This window comes from Ambystoma mexicanum, chromosome 12 (genome assembly GCF_040938575.1).
Source record: "Ambystoma mexicanum isolate Mex_15411 chromosome 12, UKY_AmexF1_1, whole genome shotgun sequence".
Lineage (NCBI taxonomy): Eukaryota > Metazoa > Chordata > Amphibia > Caudata > Ambystomatidae > Ambystoma > Ambystoma mexicanum.
In genome coordinates this window covers 352,554,696-352,578,158 of record NC_090936.1, presented here as the reverse complement: position 1 = coordinate 352,578,158, position 23,463 = coordinate 352,554,696, and the positions used below count along the sequence as shown (strand labels likewise).

The 23,463-nt window shown below is 46.8% G+C and overlaps 1 protein-coding gene across 9 annotated transcripts in view; it reads left to right on the top strand.

The window, feature by feature from the left end:
* Positions 1-23,463, top strand: part of ITPR2 (inositol 1,4,5-trisphosphate receptor type 2) — a 4,412,221-nt gene that overhangs the window by 2,919,302 nt on the left and 1,469,456 nt on the right. For all 9 annotated transcript variants that reach the window (XM_069628470.1, XM_069628469.1, XM_069628465.1 and 6 more), the window contains one exon: positions 13,068-13,210. In XM_069628470.1, the coding sequence (XP_069484571.1) occupies positions 13,068-13,210 (143 nt within the window). The remainder of the gene's footprint in view (positions 1-13,067; positions 13,211-23,463) is intronic.

The window sequence follows — 23,463 nt, the reverse complement described above, 5'->3', positions numbered from 1 at the left end:
ATTTTTAAATACTGTACGAGCTTCAAACGCTTACCTGAATCCCAGCCGCTCTGGGGTCTCTGGAACTTCTCATCCATCTGCAAAAGGGAAAAGACACTCCAGGTTAGCGTGGAAACATCTAGAGGCGCAGCATATCGCGCTTACCCACCGCATTTGTTCTTCATAACCGGCATCCGCGCTGAAAATGTCGAGGCACCTAAAAGACACAGAAAAAGAACTCAGTTCAATGCAAATACGAAAGGGGTGCATCGCGCATCGCGCTCTCACACACCTTCAGCGCTACTCATCGTAGCAGCACGCCGCCATTGTTAGGCAGAATCCTGTGCAGTTCGGTTGGGGAACACTGCAAAAAGATTAAGACTACAGGAGCAGCAGTAAACCCAATTGGTAGCAGTCTGCACCACCCAGATTTACCTAGTCGCTGTGGCTGAGCAGTCAGACTTCTCTCAAGAAGAGCAGGGCAGTATGCAGAGTATACACAATAGGGCCAAAACACAGTTGAGCAAACAAACACTGACCAGAGCTTTGTATAAAAAGTATATAGTTATTTATTTAAAACACACTTTAGGTAATACACTAGCACTCTCAATGAAAAGTAATCTAAAACACAGTCAGGTAAGTATACACACCTCCCTTGATAACTATCGGACAAGTCAGGGTTAAAGCACAACTATTTGTTAAGACAGAAGTGAGCGCTTAACCCAGATGGCACTCCAATAGTGTAGTTAAAGGTAGAGAAGAAGGCAGAGCATAAGAATAAAACAGTTCCCAACACTTTTAAGAGTTCAGAGCAAGGGGAGAAAGGTAGGTTATACTGTAGAGCCAAAGTTCATAGGTCAGGCCCACTTTAAATGGAACAAAGCGAAATGTGCCCAGGATCACACGGTTTAAAGTGCACTGAAAGTCTTTGCAGAGTGTTCAAAAGAGGTTGGGGTGAGTCAAAAGATATAGTTAGAAGGCATGGAGCCAATCCAGTTTAGAAGCCAAGGATTTAAGGGTCACCTTTAGCACTCTGTAGAAAGGGGAGGCCAGGCAGGACACAGGACCTTAAGAGAAAGGAAGCTCCAGCGGGGGCAGTTGTTCCTGGCAATGGTTGAGGTTCGTGGTTCCGACCAGGGGAGGAGAAGATCTTGTCGAGGAGGAAAAATGGTGTCGTTGCACTGCACAGGGATGAAACCAGCCATGGAGTTCCCGATTAAAAGGTGCGGTCCTTTTATTCGCGGTCAAAAGTGGTGAGCTTGGCTATCCGGCCGCCGGGGTGCTTGGCACAGGCGATTCGACCAAGGGCCGTCTTTGGAAGGCGGAAAGGGTGAACTGGTTGGTCCCACCAGCTCAGAGGAAGAAGACTCGTCCAGCAGAAGATCTTATCTTGTCGTCAGGAAAGTGGTGAGGTAGCTGCAGCAGGGCTTCACCGGTGGTGTCGTCGTTGCAGATGGCTGAGCTTCGTCCCTCTTCGGATTCTTAGGTCCTGTGGCGACTTCTGAAGTTCCAGTCCCAAAGGCCCTGCTATTATGCAGAAAAACCCCCATTCATCAGCCTAGCTGTCAATCACACATGCTAAGTGGTGAGCCGGGCGGCTCACCACTGGGCCAATTCGAGAAGAGTGCGACTTGAGTTGCTACGGCAACTCAGTCCAGCGTGCCAAATCCCCCCTCCACCCATCCTATGGAACCCTGACAGAGTGGCACCATTTGGAGGGCTTCTGTGGAGAAGCCCGCCAAAATAGTGGAACAAAGGGCTCGACCTTGGTCAGAGTTACAGAGATGGACACAAACGCCATTTTGGAACTAAGTTCTGGCAAAAAGACCCAACTGTGGATTTAATATTAAATAAATAAAGCGGCGGTATCTTTAACATTGCACCAAAAAGTGGTGAGTTTAGAATTAATGGGAAAATCCCATAGAGAATATTCTGAAGGAATATTTTGCGTGGTAACCACTGCCACCAGCCAGAAACTCGACGAGGGGGGACGGGACAGTGCCCCCTCGAAAACAGACCCTGGGGCAATCGAATTACCCCTTACCAGTACTTCCACAATATGTTGGTTTGTACTGGTTCTGTTCACAATTTTGGACTAGTAAAGCCAATGGTGACTTTACATGCCCTGGGAGACAGTAGTCAATCCCAGGTTATGGAATCTATGTTTGGGGGTCACTGTGACACCCCTGTGGTACTGCACTGAGGGTGCTGTGTACCACACATACAGAAAAACAGATGATACCCTATGGAGTAAGAAGGAACCCCATAGCCCATAAGCACATAACAAGTCAAAGATATACCTCAAATCATGCCTAAGAGTGGGAGTAAAAAGAGTCTCACTCTTAGCAGGAGAAAAAACAAACCCCAAAAATCCAGCAAAGCTGCTGGGGGATTCACTAGGTTTGGGAAATTAGCCTTATAAGAGAATTCTCCCTAACAGCCATCCCCGGACGCCGGCCATCATCTAAGGAAAGAAAGGAACAAAGTTAGAGAACTGTTAAAAAAACTCATTGTATTTACCTGTCTAATTCTTGCCAGTGAAGTAACTAGGCAGTAACGAGCCCGCATCAATTAACGCGTCCCTGCGCTGAAAGCAGGATTGAGAGCACACTATCCAAGAAAACAAGGTGAGCTGTGGATCAAAGCGAAGGGTTGGACCCCGGGGAAGAAGGGGTTCAAGCACACAGAGACAATAGGGAGTTAAACTCTACCAATCCTGTGTTTCAGGCCCAGTCTCCAGTCGAATAGCCTCCAGGGAAGGGTTCGATGTCGTAAGAGGTCAGAACAGGCTGAGTGACGTCCCAGTGGATACCAGGTGAGCGTTACAGAACGCAAAGCCTCACATCAAAATCCACCTGGGCGTCATGGAAACGTCAGAAACCGACCAGTTAGCCCACATGTTGGGGCAGCTACGTTCCGAAGTACATGCAGCCAGGCAGGAGACCAACACCCTGAGGAGAGAGCTGATAGTAGCCAAAGAACGCCCTGATGATTTAAGCCGGCAACTTCTCCAGTCACAAGCAGGGCATGCACCATTGCCGAGAAGCGTGCCCTCGATGCCAGCACCATCAGCCAATCCCGTTCAGATAACCCTTCCTGGGGCAGTTCCCTTGGCCCTGCCCGAATGATTTACGGGGGATCCCAAGAGGTTTGCAACGTTCATGAACCAGTGCCGCCTGCACTTCCTTTGTAGGCCAGGGGGCTTTCCGAATGACCAATCACGTGTCGCTTTTGTGCTATACTACCTGAGTGGTAGCGCCGCGGACTGGTCTGTACCCTTTGTGGCCCAAGACGATCCTTTGCTGCATGACCTCAGGGGCTTTCAGCTGGAGATGGAAAAGCTGTTCGCCCGTCGTACTCATGGGCAGGCATTAGACAACAAACTTCTGTCCCTACGCCAAGGGAATCAAGACCTAGGGCCTGATCATGACTTTGGCGGTAACGCTGGCGGTATTACCGCTGGCGGTATTAGCCCTACCGCCGAACTCCCTGGCGCTAATAGCGCCGGATAACGAGTTCGGCGGTAATGCAATTCCCCATTCCCCATTGAGCCCATTCGGGAATGCCCCATTCCCCATTGGGCTCAATGGGGAAAATATGCGCTCTTACCGCCGGCGGATTTCCCGCCGGCGGTAATAGCGCAAATTTTCTGCGGATTTCCCCCAGCCAAGAGCTGGGGCGAAATCCGCCGAAGTCCTGATTTGGTGGACCCTTAAATCCGGCGGTAATAGCGCGACCACTGGATTTAAGGCTTACCGCCAAAGTCGTGATGAGGTCCCTAGTAACATACATAGCCACATTCAATAGACTCGTAGTTGAAGCGGAATGGCCAGTGGAGAAGAGAACCACGTTATTTCATCAGGGGTTGCGGGGGGAGCTCAAGGATGTTCTTGCACAAGTAGTGAATCCCCCGAAAGACAGCTCAGAATTCATTGACCTTGTTGTTCAACTGGATCATAGGTTGCAGGCCCGAAGAGCATATCGAACCAGACCAGACCCTCGCCCTATGTATATGCGTTCAAAGGACAATACTGCCCCTAGAACGGAAGGTCCAGGAGAACCAATGCAAATCGGGGGGGGTCAGATCCCCCTTGACTAAAGCAGAAAGGGATAAAAGGAGACAGCAGCAGTTATGTCTGTACTGTGGAAGGTCAGGTCATTTCCTTAAAGAGTGCCCCGTGAAGCCACCAAGGAGGACGGTAGGGGCCATGGACAAGGAAGTTACCATCAAGGAATCGGAATACTCTCCGACCCGGCAGGTGTAGGGGTCCACTTGTCGAGCGAAGAAAGTGAACTACAGACCTCCTATTTTGCACTATCTGTGGTCTTGATCAATCACCAACAACCATCTCGGATGCACGCAGTAAGAGCGTACATAGACAATGGAGCCGTTGGGAATTACATCGACCAGGATCTTGCGGCAAAGATGGGCTTCTGTTACGCCCTAAATCAACCACCGACACTGTTACCACTGTTTACGGCACGGAAATAGCTTCTGGTCCAGTATCCCAATGCACTGCAGCTTTAACCCTTTTGCACCAGAATGGACACAAAGAATCTATCGTTTTCGACCTCATTAAGGCACCACAGTTCCGGTTGATTTTGGGAATGCCATGGTTGGTAGCTTACAATCCTCGAATCGATTGGCGAGCAAAAGAATTGGCCTTTCCCGAGACTTGCGCCCACACATGTTATCGCCAAGAGAAACAACCAATGCACACCAGAACCTCCATGTTTGCGACTGTGGCAATCGCCACCCTAGCAAGTGAATACCAGGACTTTCAAGATGTCTTTCAGAAAGAACAGGCTAATACCCTGCCACTGCATAGACCATACGATTGCCAAATCGACCTGATACCCGGCGCACAAATCCCTTGTGGGCGAATTTATGCACTCACAGAACCAGAAAACCAGCACCTGAAGGCCTATCTTGACCAATACCTGGCCAACGGGTTCATCCATCCCTCGAAGTCTCCAGCAGCCAGTCCTCTATTCTCCGTACCGAAAAAGGAGGGGGACTTGAGAATGTGCATTGACTATCGCGCACTGAACCAGATTACCGTAAAAATCGCTACCCCCTGCCCTGATACCTGAATTGCTTGATCAAGTCAAAGATGCCCAAATCTACACAAAACTAGACCTGAGGGGGGCATATCACCTTGTTTGCGTAAAACAGGGGGACGAATGGAAAACCGCTTTTCGCACCAAATACGGCTTGCACGAATATCAAGTAATGCCCTTTGGCCTTTGCAACGCGCCTGCTGCATTTCAATACTCTATGAACGATGTCCTACGGGAATTGATTGATGTCTGTGCTCTAGTGTACATCGACGATATCCTAGTATATTCCGCATCAAAGCAGGACCACGTTAAACACGTCCGATCCGTATTGGAGAAACTCCATCAACACCAGCTCTACGCCAAGCTTGAAAAGTGCTCATCCCACGTCTCTGAGGTGGAATTCCTGGGCTTTATTCTCAGCCCGAATGGAATCCGAATGGATGTACAGAAGGTAGATGATATCCTGAACTGGCCATCCCCAAATTCATTCAAGGGTGTTCAAAGTATGCTGGGTTTTGCAAACTTCTACCGCCGGTTCATCCCAGGATTTTCTCAAATCATGCATCCCATCACGTCATTACTAAGGAAAAGCAACAAAAAGTTCCAGTGGACAACAGAAGCCGAGGAGGCTTTCCAGGAACTCAAAGCAAGATTCACTTACGCCACCCTCGCCCTGATCTCCCATACCTGGTGGAAACGGACACCTCAAGCATGGCTGTGGGAGCCGTCCTCTCACAAATGGACACCGAAACGGCCCAGTTACACCCTGTGCCTTCTAGTTGCGTCAATTCACTCCCCCTGAACTCAATTACGCTATCACAGACAAAGAACTCCTGGCCATTGAGTCAGCCTTTAAGGCATGGCGGCACTACCTCTTGGGCGCCAGACACACAATCACTGTAATAACTGACCTCCGGAACCTCCAGTACCTAAAAACGGCAAAGGCCCAATCCTCACGACAAATACGTTGGGCTCTTTCTTTTGCTGAATATGACTATGTGATTACATTTCGACCAGGGGTGAAAAACGGGAAGGCCGATGCCCTTTCCCGTATGGGGGTGGAAGAGCAAGGATATCAGACCCCTGACCCAATAGCAATCATCCCGAGTGACAAGCTCCTAGGAATCACAGCAACCATAACTCAGAAAGAATTACATGAAGAAATCCAAAACCTGATGAGTCCGGAGCAATTACAAGCATGGAGTGCACAAGGAGAACATTACATGATAAAAGATCAGTTGCCCTACTTCAGGAATCGTTTATTCTTACCAAACCAAGAACTACGAGACCAAGTCATGACCGGTTATCATGATTCCTTGATCGAGGGCCACCCCGGAATCGCAAAAACCCTAGCCAAGGTAAAACGAAATTATTGGTGGCCCACGTGGGGTAAAGACACCCTGGCACACGTTGTCCCTCGATTTTATTACTGACTTACCACCCAGTCAAGGTTTTAACACTATTCTTGTGGTCGTGGACCTATTTTCAAAAATGGCACATTTCATTCCTCTTAAGGGGCTCCCAAATGCTTCCACTCTGGCAAAGGTATTTCTTGAAGGCATTGTACGGCTCCGTGGGTTTCGTTCAGTTTTGGTCTCAGACCGAGGTACTCAATTTGTATGTAACTTCTGGAGAAAATGCTGCTCTATGGCCCAGATCGACATCCGGCTATCCACCAGTCACCATCCCCAAACGGATGGTCAAACTGAGAGGACAAATCAGACGCTCAAGCAGTGTCTGGGTTGCATGTTACACCAAGCTGAAGGAAGCTGGTTCGACCTATTATGGATAGCTGAATATGCTTATAATAATTCCCTACACACCAGCACTGGGCAGACACCCTTTTATACCATGTATGGCAGGCACCCACGTACTTCTGAGTTGGACGTTCCTACAACCCTGGAAATGCCAGCAGTCAAAACCTTGCACACAACCATTTCTCAAACCTTTAAAAGGGCAGCTGAAAACCTTCTTCAAGCTAAGAATTGCCAAAAGAAGTTTGCTGATCAACACCGAGCAAAGGCCCCCAATTACCAAGTGGGAGACAAAGTCTGGCTGGCGTCTAAACACGTGTCCATTAAAGGAGCCCGAACTTTCCGTCCAAGATACCTGGGTCCATTCACTGTCACCTCTGTGATAAATCCTGTGGCGGTCAGACTAGCTTTGCCGTCAAACATGCAGATTCATCCTGTGTTCCACGTGTCTCTCCTTAAACCTGTTCAACCTGGGACCCGGGTAGCAACGCCACCGCAGCCAGTAGTAGTCGCTGGGGAGCCAGAATTCAAATTCAAGGACATCCTAGATTCAAAGTACGTCAGATCCAAATTATACTACTTAGTAGACTGGAAGGGGTATGGTCCACAAGACAGGACATGGGAGCCTTGTGAGTACATCCATGTACCTCGCTTGCTTAGACGATTTCATCAAAACCATTCAACCAAACCAGGACCAGACAGAAGATCCACCTTGAGGGGGGCTTTGGGGGGGGGAGTGCTGTCATGATTCCTGCCCCTCATGTCCCCAGCCCTCCAAGATGTCAGGCTGGAGCCAGGCCAAGATCACCTACATGGCCCTCAAGGGCCTCTCCATCCCTCCAAAGACCCACTTGGAGTGAGACTTGGCGCTTGTGGCACCAGACTCACTCACTCCCATAGGATAACATTGGGGATTGGACTTGTAGTGCATTGATGGAGACAAGATGGATGCCCCCACATATTTTGGTTCCCAGAACTGCATGTGCGGTCTAGTCTTTTGGGTGTGGTTCAGCCCAGAGACACATGGGATACCCAGAGACTATTTAAGCCACACCCAGGCTGAGAAACATGCTTTGCGTTTTCTGCACCTGCAGTGTGACACTCACCGTGTTCGGATCGGTCTCCAGTAGGCCTGCATCTTTCTTCTGCACTCAGCTCCTGCAAGAACACCGTTAGGAACAGCCTTACCTTGCGGCGCTTCTGCCCATCATTCATCGCTCCTTCTTTTCTGCAGGCATCTTCGGCGGTGTCATTCCCATCCCGGCATGCCGCTTCCTAAGGAAAAGGGAAAAGAACAGAAAAAAGGCATTAGTAAGCATTCAGCAAATCTTTGCTTATTTTTAAATACTGTACGAGCTTCAAACGCTTACCTGAATCCCAGCCGCTCTGGGGGAACTCTGTCTCCAGAACTTCTCATCCATCTGCAAGAGGGAAAAGACACTCCAGGTTAGCGTGGAAACATCTAGAGGTGCCGCATACCGCGCTTACCCACCGCATTTGTTCTTCATAACCGGCAACCACGCTGAAAACATTGCGGCATCTAAAAGACACAGAAAAATAACTCACTTCAATGTAAATACGAAAGGGGTGCATAGCGCATCGCGCTCTCACTCATCTTCAGCGCTACTCATCTCAGCAGCACGCCGCAATCCCCGGACGCCGGCCATCATCTAAGGAAGGAAAGGAACGAAGTTAGAGAACTGTTCAAAAGACTCATTATACTTACCTGTCAGACTCTTGCCAGTGAATTAACTAGGCAGCAACAAGCCTGCATCAATCAACGCGCCCTTGCGCTTAAAGCAGGATGGAGAGCACATTATCCAAGAAAACAAGGGGAGTTGTGGCTCAATGGGAAGGGTTGGACCCCGGGGAAGAAGGGGTTCAAGCACACAGAGACAATAGGGAGTTAAACTCTACCAATCCTGTGTTTCAGGCCCAGTCTCCAGTCGAATAGCCTCCAGGGAAGGGTTTGAGGTCGTAAGAGGTCAGAACAGGGTGAGTGACGTCCTCGTGGATACCAGGTGAGCCTTACACCACCGCTGCCACCAGTGTAAAGACTGAAGGGGGGTTATCTGTACTCCGGCTCTCTATATGGCAGAGTCGAAGCTCAGAGCACCCCAGCCAAGATTCTCTATTGTTGATAGCAATGGACGAGCAATCAAGTCTTAGCTCTCGGGAGGTGATGTGGGCTAGTTCTTAAGTATAGTAGTCCCCTAAGCTCCCACAAAGGAATGTCCACATACTATGTTAGTGAAAACACAGTCTTTATATAAATATGGTTCAAAGTTAAATACAAAATCACAATAACACACTTTGTACTCTGACAATACTATAATGGTAAATATATACAGGTCTACGTGGTACCACTCTTTAACTTTCCTTTGAAATGCATCAACTGCTAACGGTTCAAATGGCATACGAATGAGATTATAACATTAATTAACGATAGACACAGAAAGAAGGCAAGTTAAATCAAGCAATGGCAGAACGGCCTCCTGTCTACCTAGAGACAGTTCGGTGTGAGGATCCCCCCCACCCGGGCAACCTGTAAATAAAGTGTATTTGACAAGCCCATCCAATTATGCTCAATTTCGTCTCGATTCCTTCTAAAAGGTTCTACGACCCCAAAGTACCTGGTTTCGTAGAGTTCTTCGGTGTGTCGTCGACTGACCCTTCTTGAATGCACTCCCTTTAAGGCAGGAGCCACAGGTCGTCGAGAGTTGGTGAAGCAAAGGGTGAACACTGTCGTTGTGGCAGCAGCTTTCGTTCTTGCGGTGCTCGTTGACGATCGGTCGAAAATGTCCTGAAAGCTGAGGCGTGCGTTGCACCTTGACGATGAGAGTTTGTGGCCGCAAAGAGTCGATGGAGGACTTTGGCCCAGGAAGGGCGTCGGGTCGTCAGCGTCTCTGTGGTCTTCGGGTGGCGGGAAACCTACCTGCAGATTCTCTTCGGATGTTGGCGCTGAGCAAGGGAGTCCTTGTTTCTAATGTTCTTAGGCAATGGAGCGTTGCGGCTCCGATCGACGAGGTTCGTCGTCGACTGTGATGGACTTCAATGGCTTCGCTTTGTGCTTCCGCGATGGTCCCCGTCTCCAGTCAGCAGCCTTTCGAGGGTCTGACTTCCAGGGAGCTTTGGCAAAGATCAGCTGGTGCACGATGGTCCCTCGTAGCTCGGGAAGAGGTGTCCTAGCCAGGTACTCTCTTGGATCAGTTCCTTGACAGTCAACACAGCTTTCAGATTAGCAAAGGACAGCAGCAGTAATTCTTCTTCTTCCAGCAGGCTTCAAGGTTAAGCATCAAGTATCAACTTCAGCTTCTGAATGATTTCCATCAGTGAGAGGTCCCCAGATATACTGTTTGGTCTCTCATTCACTCTGCTGGGTCACACTCAGGCAACCAATCACTCAGAAGGGCATTCATGCAGGCAGGCAGCCAATCAGGCTCACAGTACATTCAGGCCATTCTCCTCCCTCTAGACACTCACAACAAGGAATGCGTTTTGGGACAAGTACCCAGCCATTCAGCACTCCACACTGCATTCATACTAGTTTCGGGCAGGGTTGTCTCAGTCTTTGTGTCACATAACAGAAACCAGACACCCATAACAAGAAGTGCGTATTCGTCACACACTCCATTCACCCAGGTCCCACCCCAGGTGCTTACCCACAAAATACAGTCATTGGGAAGGCTCCAGACAGTCTGGCCTGGACGGCTTCCCCCCAATACCATATATGGAACGTCCACCCAACAGCCAGCCAGGGTGATGGGACAGAGTCAGGGCTTCCCAGGACTTTGGGAAAAACAAGGTAACACGCGATAGAAAGCAGGAGGCCACAGGGACCATCTTGTCTCCTATCAGGAATCAACTGATTCCAATGGCAGGGCCTGGCTATCCCCAAAATGGAGGATTCTCATAGCACCTGTCAAATTCAGCATGGAGCTGCCACCAGCCCATACCCTGGTCTGTGGGCCACACACTGGTGCCCAAAAACATACACTATGGGCACAGGGTTGTATCCCCACCCCTGGGTGCCATAAGGGTATCCCAAGGGTCTGTACACCAAACCAAAGAGAGGAAGAGCTGCACTGCCAGAAGTACCACATGGACTCCTGGGCAGAAAACAATACAGAACACACATGAAAAAGGACTACAGGACAAGGACATGGAGGCCCTGCCCCTCCAATGCATTTTCAGCATCACACTCTGACTAATAAAATAGGCCTCCTACAGAATAAAATTTAAGCCCACTACAAGGCCTTACCCAAGTAAGACCTCTCCCGGTCATTGACCAACAACACTACGCTCCCTAACACGGGCCTCTTCTCCTTCAAAGATGTCACGGATAGTGAAGTCATTGACCTCCTCAAACATCTAAAGCCATCCATTTGCAAAGGTGACATCTGCCCAAACAACATCATTCAAGCTGTGCCGATTCTCTCTCTCCATTCCTGACAGCTTTTTATCAATGCCTCCTTCTCATTTAGCCTGGTCCCTACTTGTCTCCTGGAAGCCTGGGTACGCCGCTTTCTAAAAAAAACTACCCTAGACCCCACCTCTCTGAACAACTACCGCCCTATTACTATAGTCCTGTTTTTCCTAAAAATCCTTGAAAAGGCAGCTCACATCCAAATTCAGCACTTCCTTGAGTCCAATTGCATACTTGGTAAGAGGCAATCAGGCTTTCGCCAAGGTCAAGGAATCCGTGCTGCTCTATTTGAAAAACCAAATAACTCTTACTAATCACCTTACTAACGCAGCCCAATTCTCACTCCAAGCTACCACTTGGATCACCTCATTCCTAGAAGGGAGAGCCATGAAGGTCTTCTCAGACCAGGCTTGTGCAGCACCTACCACTATCCACTGCAGAGTCCCCCAGGGCTCATGCACGGCTCAAACCTTCTACAATCTATTCACTAAACCACTCTTTGACAAACTCGACTCTCTCTGCATAGTTTATACAAACTATGCCGATGACACTCGGGTCCTCATACCTCTCTCCGGCTCCTACGAGTCAGACGATAAGCCTCTCCAAAAGATCTACTCTTCCATCCAAGCCTGGATGGCAGCCAAGGGGCTCTGTCTCAACCGAGACAAAACAGAGATCCTCATAGTTGGCCCCAAAGAAATCCTCAGTAAAGTCAGTAAGCCATAACGCACATTCACTATTGATAACTCAATCATTGCAGTATCCCCTCAGTAAAAACGCTTGGCATATTCCTGGACTCCACGCTCTCCATGTCATGCTAGGTGAGTGCGATCACCTCATCCGCATCTCTCCCAACCAAACTAATAAACGCAGTCAAACATTTTCTAACTAAGGAAAACTGCCTCTCAATAGCCAGATACACCATCAGTGCCAAGTTAGAGTATTGTAATGTCCTCCTAGCTGGCACCTCTGTAAAAAACCTCAATATACTTCATGTCATTCAAAACAACGCTCTCAGAGCCGCCTTAAACATTCCCAAAAGAGATCACATTTCACATGCCAGGCACGCAGCCCACTGGCTCCCTGTCAAAGAAAGGATCACGTTCAAAATGCTAGCCATCATGCATAAGTGCCTTGTGCTCACAGCCCCCCATACCTATCAGAGAAAATTGTCAGAGCTGCTTCTTCTAGGCTTAAGAGACCCAGTCATACCAACCAATTGTGCATCCCTGCCATAAAAAGGACCAAGGCAGGAGGCACAAGCTTCCTTCACCTGGCCCCCAAGCATTGGAATGCTCTCCTCAATACCCACCCTCAGGGCCGAGACCTCACATATGTCCTTTCGTAAAAAACTGAAAAATTATTCTATTTAATTAATCATACACCTTCTGAACCGATTCTTCTGACCCAGACACGCCTCCTTAGACTCCATCCACTCGCCTTGTCACCTCCTCACCTCCTTACTGTTCCTCTTTCCCCCATTTCTCTATCATCAAATATAACTCTATTGTCAACAGGTTCACTGTAAACATGAACCTCAGTCTTCTATGTTGTTGTTCTTCCCCTGCTCCCTCCCCAGTCTGGTTCCTTGTTGTAACTAAGTAAACCTGCTTGTACCAGCGCCACAATGCCTTTGGGCTGCTTCTGTGAGCTTTATAAATGTTAAAAAATATATATATATATCAGTAGATTTTCAGGATTTTTAATGGAATTTGCAGAAATCTATTTTTAATTATTGCCTAGCCTAAATTATGTGTTGTGATATTTTAAGCATTTTTCTCACACACAACTGAAATTTAGCACTTTCTCCATGCCAACATTTTAACCAAATACCTTTCTTTCGGTAGGATGTAGTGTCTTCTCTGGAGCAACAATTTAGTACTATGCTGCAGGCTGAGTTCTCTGTGCTGGTTGATGTCCTGTATAGTCCAGAACGCCTGTTCCCAGATGGATCTGATGCTAGGATAAGATGCGGAGCCTTCATGAACAAGTAAGTTAAATGTGCTTATCTGCATTTGCTACTAAAGTTAATGTCTGTGGATTAGAACAATGTTAGCAGACAAAATGAATGCTTCCCTTGATGCAGATCCTGCACTTCAAAGCAAATTTCAAAGCAAAAATCGATTTAATTATAACCAGTGTCATTGCTCTGGAAGGCCTTATTTACTATTAATTTGTAGCCGTTGTCACCATAAGAGAAGGGCACTAGCCATGTTCAAATACTTCTTGGCCTGGGTACCAATGTGAGCAGTACAGCCCCATGTGCTAGGCTTTGTCCCCTCTGCATGCAAACACAACAGAGCAGGGTGTGACTCATTTGAATTTGACTGTGAAAATAACAAGACTAAGAGTTATGGCAATATACAGTTATTTGTAATTTATTAAATTGCATTACTGAACAGTTTTGCAGTTTAGATCAAACCAGAAAAAATGAAAGCAATGCATTGTTATTATTCTCATTGAAATGCACTTTGAGTTTTAGACTCAGGGCCTGAATCATGGAACATTTTCCTATGGGATTGCGCCATTATAAAACACTTCCATGAATCCGGCCCTCAATGTGTTCCTTGGTTGGATTTCCTATTCTTAGAATGTATTACTCATTTCAATTCAGTGCTCCCAAAAAAGGGAGGGAGAATTACTTCTTCCTGCGTTTATTTTTAAGGTTAAACACTTGATTCAAGTACATATCATTATAAATAAATAGCAAAGTAAGTAACACATACATCAAAAAATAACAATGACATTAAATAAGATATTCACAAAGAGCTGGGCTTGATATTTGTCTGTTGCAATTGTTTAAATGCGTGTTAATCAAATGCTAACTTTTGTGTACAGCCCTAATTGAAAGTCAAGTTGAATGATTAAAAAACAGAAAGTCCAGCTTTAACACACTTTTAAGTCACATTTTAAGGTTGATGGTTAGACGAGCACTAGAAGTGAGAGTCTATAGGCATATGTTAGCCCCTTCAGTGAATGGAAGAACATTTTGAGAGGAAAATAAAACGTTTTCCCCCTTAAGTAAAATCTTCGGAGCAGGCAGAGGAGAGAATTCCGAACGCAACCACACTATTACCTATTCTGCATGCATTATTCACTTTGTTTTTAGGTATCATTTATTGGGAACCTTCTTTTAAATTATTCTTATTGATTTTGAATCTGTCTAACAAATGTATTTCTAATCAGTAAAGGATGTTTATTCAATGAATAATTCTGTATTTTTGTATTTGATCCTCAAGAACAATAAAAAGTAGAGGATTTGTATTACTGTGACAGTGTCATGGGTATAACCCTGTCAGGGGGTGCAGGAGTGGAGAAGGACCGCATTCCCTAGATCCCCAGAGTGTCTGAATACATGCATAGCAATTAGTCCCATTGCTCCTGTCTTTGTACTTAGAAACCTCTGTCCTGGCCACATCTCTTTTTCTGTTTTCCCTGAGAACATGAAGTTCATCAAGCACCTGAGCCCTCGGAAGCCTGCTAGGAATTATAGATCCAAGGAAGCAATAGCAGTGGAAGGGAATCTCATACTACCACTTCCAGAATGCACCTGAGTGCAACCAACAAAACTCGGCCTGGTACCAGAAGAGTGGGTTTGGCATCCAAAAGGAAATGCACTGGAGTTTCTCCTTCCTTAACCAAGGGAGACACCAAACACCCACCCTAAGATTCCCCAGACAGAATACCAGGGAGCTGTGGGCAGAAATCTAAGAACTGGAACTGAGATTGCATAGGAACGGTTGAGAACGAACAATATTTCCCAACTCCTAGTAACAAAGATACACATCCAGAGCAGAAGGAAACTCAGGAGCAAATGATCCATCAGACCAAATGGCAGCATGCAGGAGAATGGAGTCTGACAAAGGAGTTCGACTAGAAGGCCCCCTGAAGACTTCCAAGGGAAGTCCCGGGCCAAGGGGAGTAGCTCCACAGCCAATAGGCAGAGACTCACTTAGCTCTTCTTTCCTACTTTGGTAGTAGGGAGTTTTTCACATCCATGGCGCTCCTCTGTTACCGAAACCTTTTCTACCTCAGAGTTGAGGCCTTTTTATTTATTTGTGTTTATTTATTATAATTCTTGTAAAACGCAACAGGCCTCAGTGCACACAAAAAACGAAGACAGACTAACAAACAGAGTTGACTAAGTTAAGGAGCATGAAGGCCGAATATAGTAAAGGGGAGAGACAAGAATTAATCCTTAGAATTGAAAAGTTGTGTTTTTGCAGCCTTTTTAAAGTTGGAAAGGCATTATATTTTGCTAATACTTTGTGGAATCTGTTTCCAGAGTAAGGGAGCACAAACACTAAAGCTTGTACCCCCGAAACCTTTAAGTTTGTGTTGTTGGATGGCAAGCTTATAAGTACCACTTGAATGTAAGTTTCTAGGTTCAGGGGCCTTTTATATGGGTATTTGGAGATAGGCGCTTTGCCTGAGAGGCACTTATGAGTGAAAGTGAGGACCTTGTGTGTAACGTGATGACCAACTGGCAGCCAGTGTAGGGATCTACTGGCTTCAGTTATGTGTTTGCTACAGTTTTTTCCAGAGACAGCTCTACCACACGTTCTGTGCAACCTGGAGTGTTCTAATGTTGCTCTTGGTAGTACCAATAAACAGGCTATTACAATGGTCAGTACGGTTATTCACAAGAGTAGATGCGACAGATACTTGGTTCTCTGCATTGAAATAGGGTCTAATCTAATCTGAAGTAGACGTTTACTACCATACGTACAGGATGCTTTCACCTGTAAAGCATGCTTTTGTATTTTGAGCCCAGTGTCCAAAGGAACAGAGGGAGTCTTAACTTGAGGACTGGAACAGTTGCCAATATAAAGATGGCTGTATCGGATGTCCAACTTTTTTAAACGAGTAGGGCTTCCACCGTGGCTGATCCAAAGGGTAAGAAAAACCTCTTCAAGACATGCTCTGCCTGCCATTTGAAGAATATCTATGTGGAAGACCAGCCTGTTGAGTGCATCTACTGCCTGTACCCTGAGCACAACGTCAACGTGTGTTCCATCTGCCATTCCTTCTCAAACAAGACCCTCCGGGAACGTCAAAAAAAGTTTGGTTACTTAGCTTGACATGGGTACGGTGGCCTCAGACTCTGATTCCGTTCGGAGTCACGCTTTGCTCAGGCACTCAGACATAGCAGGACTCTCTCTTCTAAGAGTTCGAGGACCCCCAGCTCTTTATGAATATCTTCCAGTGGGAAGAAGGTGAGGAGAGAACATGCCTCCCTTGGTCAATGTGCCCATGTTGTCGCAGTCAATGTACCTAAGCCACGTCATAAAAAGCCTGGGCACACGAATGCCGCAGTGACAGCTTCGTTGACGAAGCCCTCAACATCTGCGATACTCTCGTCCATGAAGGTGACAACTCTGTCAACACTCCTTTCGTCGACGGTGACAAAGCGATACAAGTCAGCATCCATCCTGTTTCCATCCTCATCCACCACTCCACTGACATTCTCATCTGAGACGCTGTCAAAAACATGGTCTGCCACTGTTTCATCGATAAACAAGACTTCCACCTCATTGACAACAAAAAGATCTCAGATGACAACAGTCACTGCTTCGTCGATCAAAAAATCTATCACTATTTCTGCTGCTGAAGCCCGATCACAGGCCCCATCTTTTTCTTCCAGCTCTCCTCGATGCCATTAGTCTCTTTTTATGCTGGCTCTTTATGTTCCACCTAGCCCCTCTAAGTTGACCCTGAGGACATCCTGGAACATGTCATAGACATGTCCTTAGCCTGTGAGAACTGCGGTCGCAGTGTCTAGGAGAAGCTGGCAGAGCAGAGAGCTCTCATAGGGATGGCAGGACCAACTGTACCTTGTACTGCAAGTCTGACACCAGAGTTTGTAGAGTAGACAAGATATCCAGTGATGGAGAATGATTCTCCGGTTGACTAGGGTAGGTGCAGAAGCCCAAGAGCTCCTGGAATTTACTTTCACTACTTCAAGCCATCTTTGAGCCTCTTCGACCATGTTCGACACCCTTCGAGCAGACTCTGGTCCCACAGTGCTGCTTTTGGTAATTCACAAACATGGAGCTGATTGCTTGTTTCTTCGAGGCATCTAAATACCGTCTCACATCAGTGAAGATCACTGCAGCCTTGACTCGAGCACCCACTCACTGCTGAGGTTCCAATAGAACCTCGACCTAACTGCTGATTTGATCTGCTGACTCCACCCAGTGGAAGTATCAGTTCATCATGAATCAACATCAGACTTAAACCTGTTTGAAGACATCAAACTGCATCTCTTCAAACGCTGACATGGTCCATGCAGAGATGTTCGTCGGCACCGTCTCGCCACTGGATCAACACGATTCGGCCCATGTGAACACTAATGTGACTGCAGGAAAGAGCATAGAAGCCTAGCTCTATGCTGTCTAGCACCCAATTCCAAGAAATCATGTACAGTAAGAAGGCTCTGTCCTCCTGGTCCAGTAACTTTTAAGCACCCCTTCTCTTCATTTTTCTGACAAGTCACCTTCTGACATTGTGCCATTTGAATGCCTGAACACAGCTGCTCATCCTCCCAGCGTGCTATTCTACAACAGCTTGCATATTCTGGGTTTCTTTACAGGGTTCAGTTTTTGCTTGTGTTTTTAGTTAGTTATGTGCAATTTTAGTGTTAAATTGATAACATGTATATTTTTTATAGAGCCTTGATGGGAAATTTTTTTATTTTGGTCTCTTGTGCTATTGCTGTTTGGGTTGCTACTGTTATCACCTCACACCTCTCCTGAAGAGTAGATCGTGCCAACAGGTCACCTTCCCACATAAGGCGAAGGAGATATTCCTTTCGAGCTGCAAATGTTTTATGATTGGGATCACTCCTGGTTTAGTAGTAGTGTGGGGCTGAGGAGGAGGTTTTGCCACAACACATCCCTTTACTTCTTTAGAGCAGTAGTCATTTTGTCACAGATACTTTGTTTATTGTGTCCTGCAGCCCATCCTCTGCTGGAGTACTTCGCATCATTTAATGCAGATCTTCCATGTTTAGATTTGCCGAGCATATATGGAGTTGAATTTCCCCAGCATGGGGTTTGGCATGGATTCACATGCTCATGAATATTCCCTGTTGTCAGCCTGGGAATCCTCGGTAATAGAAAAAACTGTTTCACGTTCGCTTACAAACTGTAGTTCTCCTTTAAACCAATCACTTTCCCCTGGGTCATACTGCCCCCATCCAGTGACAGTCCTCTCCCTAAGCCTAAGCTCAACAGAGGGATGTGTCTCTGGACATCCTGTCGATCCTCCAGACCTTGGTGTCGGAGATCCAGAAGAGGATGCCACATGGCCCGGTTCTAATGGTCACCCAGGCCTCTGATCAGCCACCAGCGAAGAAGAGGAAGCGTCATCTGACGCCACCATTTCAGCCTCCACATCCGCGTCGGGCCCCCTCTCCTCTGCCAGACACAGGTACGGGGACGGATACAGCCACTACAACGACAGATTATGAAGAAGATATTGTTGCGGCGGGTCTCTGCAGCCTAGGGCGTCCCCACCCGATAAGGTGGGTCATTCATTCCATGATCGCCAGAGCCTCCGAACTATTTCATCTTGTGCCCGAAGAAACCAGGAAGTAGGGTTTCTTGTACTAGAGGCGTGAGGCTAAGAGGAAGACAATCATAGCTGTTACCCTTCGGGACAACGTGTGGGAGGAGGGCCTAATCCTCTTGAAGAACCCTTGAACGGCTCCAGCCAAACGGGATAGGCTGGAGAAGAAATAACGGGTGTCGGAATCCGCACCAAAGTGCCTGGGGTCGCAACCATTGCCGGATTCAGTGGTTTCCGCAGCCATGAGGAAACGGTCAGCTAACCCATCCTGATCGTCTTTAGTTCCTCCGGACAGCAGGGGGAAGAAGATGGACGCCATGGGAAGGAAGGTGATTTACACTGCGGCGTCCACCATCAAGGCGGCTAGCGCATTGGCAGTCCTAGTCAGGTACGACAGGGAGCCAGGCCCGGCTCTAGCAGGGGGGTCAGGCCCCCCCAAGGCCACCCCTTGGCCCCCCTGTAGAAAGGGGGCAATGCCAGTGGTGGTAAACAGCACTGGAATCCCGAGGGAGTATGGGCCTGAAGGGTGGATTTCACTCTACACATGCAGCAGCAACCAGGGTCGAACTGGGGCATAACATTGTCTCGGGCACCAATGAAAAAGTGGCCCACAGTGGAAAATGGGAATTCATTCCTTTTGTGACACTGTTTTGAGTAGTACCCAAGGTTTTTTTTTGTTGATAAAATGTGATGCAAATTGTGCATTTAAAAGAATATTTATTCAGCAACACTGGCAAAACTACTAGCCGCATAGTGAAGTAACTCATCAAACTGGCCCACATTGGGCCAAAAAAACAATCCCACTTTGACCCAAAAAAACTGCCCCATGCAAGCATTTTGCGTTTTTGGTTTGGCCATGGGCCTACTGCCCTATTGGGCCAGTCCAAGCCTTGCACCAATTTCAGAGACATCATTCTGAGACGCTGAACTGCAGGAGGCCCGGCCAGGATTTTGTTTGCCCTAGACAATGATTTATGCTCCACAACATGAAAGCACAAATGACCAGGGAGATGGAGGGCCATGCACATCTTTAAGTGGGGTAGCACACTTATTCAAGCATGCTGCCTACTATTTTCTCAAAACTAAAATCACAATTTCAGTTTCTGTAATTTAAAGTAAGTTTCTCTTTTGTGGGTATATAGCATCTTTTCACATCATGCTTAATAATATGGTTAACCATATCAAACAATCAATGACAGGTGATGTTGCCTGAACACAGATTTCTGCAGAAGGTGCATCATCTTTTTTTTATTATTATTATTTTTTTTATTTGGTTTATTCAAGCCTTTAAAAAGTGAAAGAAAACGAACAAGATCAGTCTTGTTACACTCAGACACTTCGCGTCATCTGTTAGAATTAACACCATATTAACTTTCAGTTCAGTTTCCGACCAGGTGCTCACTTTGGTGACTAAGTTCAGAGTCTTGTTCAATTGTCGTCAAGACATTCCTTCAAGGCCTGCAAGAAGACAACCAGTGCAAACATCAGTTTTCTGTCTGCCCCGTCAAACATGGCTTGCCACCAGTCGTCAGCATTCAATGTATGGTGCCTACTGATCACTGGACCCAAGATTTGTGTTCTCAGGTTCCGGAACTTTGGACAAAACAGCATTAGATGCTTCAGTGTCTCCTTGTGTAGATTGCAGAAGCGACACGTCGGGTCCAGTTCGGCATAAAGCGCCCATGTGCTTAGGCATTCTTTGGTTGTCAATATGTTAAGCCTGAACTGCATATACAGAGATCTCGATTTTTGCTCAGGAAACGAGATAAAGTAGGCTTGAGGCTCGCGATATGCTCTTGCTTCACTGCAGACCTTATTCAGTCTCGATGTTCACCTTGAGTCACAAGTTTGGCGCCAGTCAGATCTCCATGGCTTCTTCTTGGCCGAGTCCGGGTTGTCAATAAGGGGTTTTTAAGGCAATGTCATGTTCTTTCAGGACTTCAAGACATTGCTTGTTCCACATTGATAACACGGTGTACACTTTATCATTACCAGGGTTATGCAGTATTTTTACTTGAGATACTGGTGCTGTTACCATTGTTTTCCTGAATAAGTTTAGTAAGTTACAGCATACTCTTGCATGGATTGAGATGAGACCCAATTCGTAACGTATGCAAACAGTCGAAGTTCCTTTAGGTAATTGTAGGACCCTGACCCAGAAAATGTTTTCCAGTGTGTTCCACAAGTCGTGTGAACACCCAAATGCGTTTTCCACACCATAGATTAGGACCGGCACTGCCTTTTGTTGATAAAAGGCAATGGTTGGCCTTAGAGAACATTTTCCATATTGTTTAATTATCATGGAAGCTTGACATGTCAGCTGCCGACACTTGCTTTTAGCGGAAGGTGCATCATCTAACTGGAGGCTCTTACAAATTACATTCAAAGTATATATTCTGCTGCATTAACTACTTGAGTATAAGTGAAAAGATAAAGTTGGTAGTAATAAAAATGTAATTCAGGAGGGGAGAGTGTAGTAAAATCAAATAGTGATAGATGCAAGGCTTTGAATTCAAAATTACCAATACCGTTGCGCAACATTCCATGCCATTATTCTGTAGTATTTCTGTGCCGTTACAGACGGGGACAAGCCATTAGCAAATGACTCCTGGTGCTCCCACCAAAAGGTACAGTCCAATCTCAATTGCTAGGCCATGTCCCATATGCACTGGAACACAAGCCACATGCATGTGTAGGCCTTGTGGTCTAGCAGTTTGGGATTAGTGACATGGCCAAGGATGATTTGAAAACAATGGTATGGGTGGCTGGCCAGAACAATGCCAGTGGTTATAATTGATTCAGAGATATTTGCCCACTAGGTACAAGCCAGAACTCATGCAGTGGAACACATATAGGATGGAGATAAAATGTCTGGAGAAAGACACATCCTATGAGTGAGTTTGGTCACTTACCCACCCAATGACTAGCCAGGTCTATGTTAATGCCTATGGCATTACCACCAACTGCCTGCCCCAAAACGTACACTTTCTGGAACTCATTGAGCAAGCTCAATCACAAAGTAACACAACACGTGTTGCTGTATAGTGCCGTCCACTGTTATAGCAAAGCATTCTTTCGAGTGTTTTTAATTACTTAATTGCCTCTGTAAATGAGCTCCTGGTGTAATAAAAATCGATTCATGTGTGTCTTCAGCCAGTTGATTTTATAAGCAATATCTTTTTCAATGCCTCTATTCCTTGCACTGAAGTCCTGTCTAAAGCAAGCAACCACAAAGGGAACAGTTTTGGCTTGCAGATAGGTATTAGACCGACATTTGCCAAGCAATGCCGTTATATGCCCTGGTACTCGCCGTTTTCCAGCTTTTCCCATCCTATGGCCAGGCAGTACTTGTGATGATTCACAGGTTCTCATCACATCTCCTCAGAGGGTAGCCCTCCCCTATGAGGGTAGGGAGGTGAGGACCCAACCCACTGGTCCCTCTAGGGGTGGTACAAAGTGGGAGGACCTCATATGGGGAGACTCCGCTCATGGGGATGAGGACTCCCGTCCGTAAAAGGCCACCCTCCACCCTTGTTCCCTGGAGCCATGGCCCTATTACCTCCTTCTTCCTCCCAACCTGAAGCTACTAATGTGTGTTATTGTTAAGTCTCTACTATTGCATCTGTAATGTCAGACAGGACTGAGACGACGAAGAGCCAAAGAAACATTCAGAACAACAGTAGAAGAAATTACCAAAGAACCGTGATGAGGTGGCCACTGTTAGGCTTGAAGGTAACTTCAAAGGCATTTACGACAAACATTGCCGCTACGCTGGGGCAGGCCCAGCAATATAAAGTAAAGACCAAGGAAGGACTAAGCGTGTTCAGGAGCAGGAAGAGTAGTAAGGGACCCTGGTGTCCATAGTGCAGGGTCTGGGAAATTCAAACCCACTCTGCCCGAAGCGCTGATAGACAGTTGGTCTCCGAAGAAGAAGCTGAAAGGAATTACATGAGCTGGAGCAAACCCGACTTGCTGCTGAAGCAGGAAGAATTCAGCAGTGGTGTGGCCTGGACGTGGACTGTGTGGTCCATAAAACACATTGACAATAACACAGTAACAGCTCAGCGGAGCCATACAGACCAAAGAGGAGCAAAGCAGGAAGACGCACTGAACACGTGTTGAACCGACACTGACCTGATACCCTGCGAAGAACCGGTTGCGGTCCCCATGAAGATACAGGTAACAGGAGCGAGAAAGCTGGGTGGGGTCCAGGGAGCGCAAAGAGTCAAGTATTCCTCAGGAGTGACTTCTATCACAGTAGTGATACCGAAAGAACCAAGAGACAAGTATTCCTCTGGAGTGATCTCCTTCGTCACACTGGTGACAGAAGACAGCATAAATCTCAAGAGTGCCTAAGGAATGAACTCCCACTACCTCACCACAGTGGGCAACTCAACACATGTGAAAGGTACCAAAAGGATCAAGAACTTGCAGGGAGTAATCTCCCCAATAGTCAAGATATAAAAATTCCTGACAAAGTGCCAGCAATAAGAAGAAGAGTTGATAAAGTCTTAACTCTGTTGTTCACCAATTATTGGGAGTAAGTAAATAGACATCTAAAAACTTGTACACAGAACGATCAAGGAACAGTCTCCAAGGCTCTTCCAGATAGACCAGGTAAATCAGACCTTGATATAAGAGACTGTGTTTAAGTTAACCTAAGTTCATTGAACC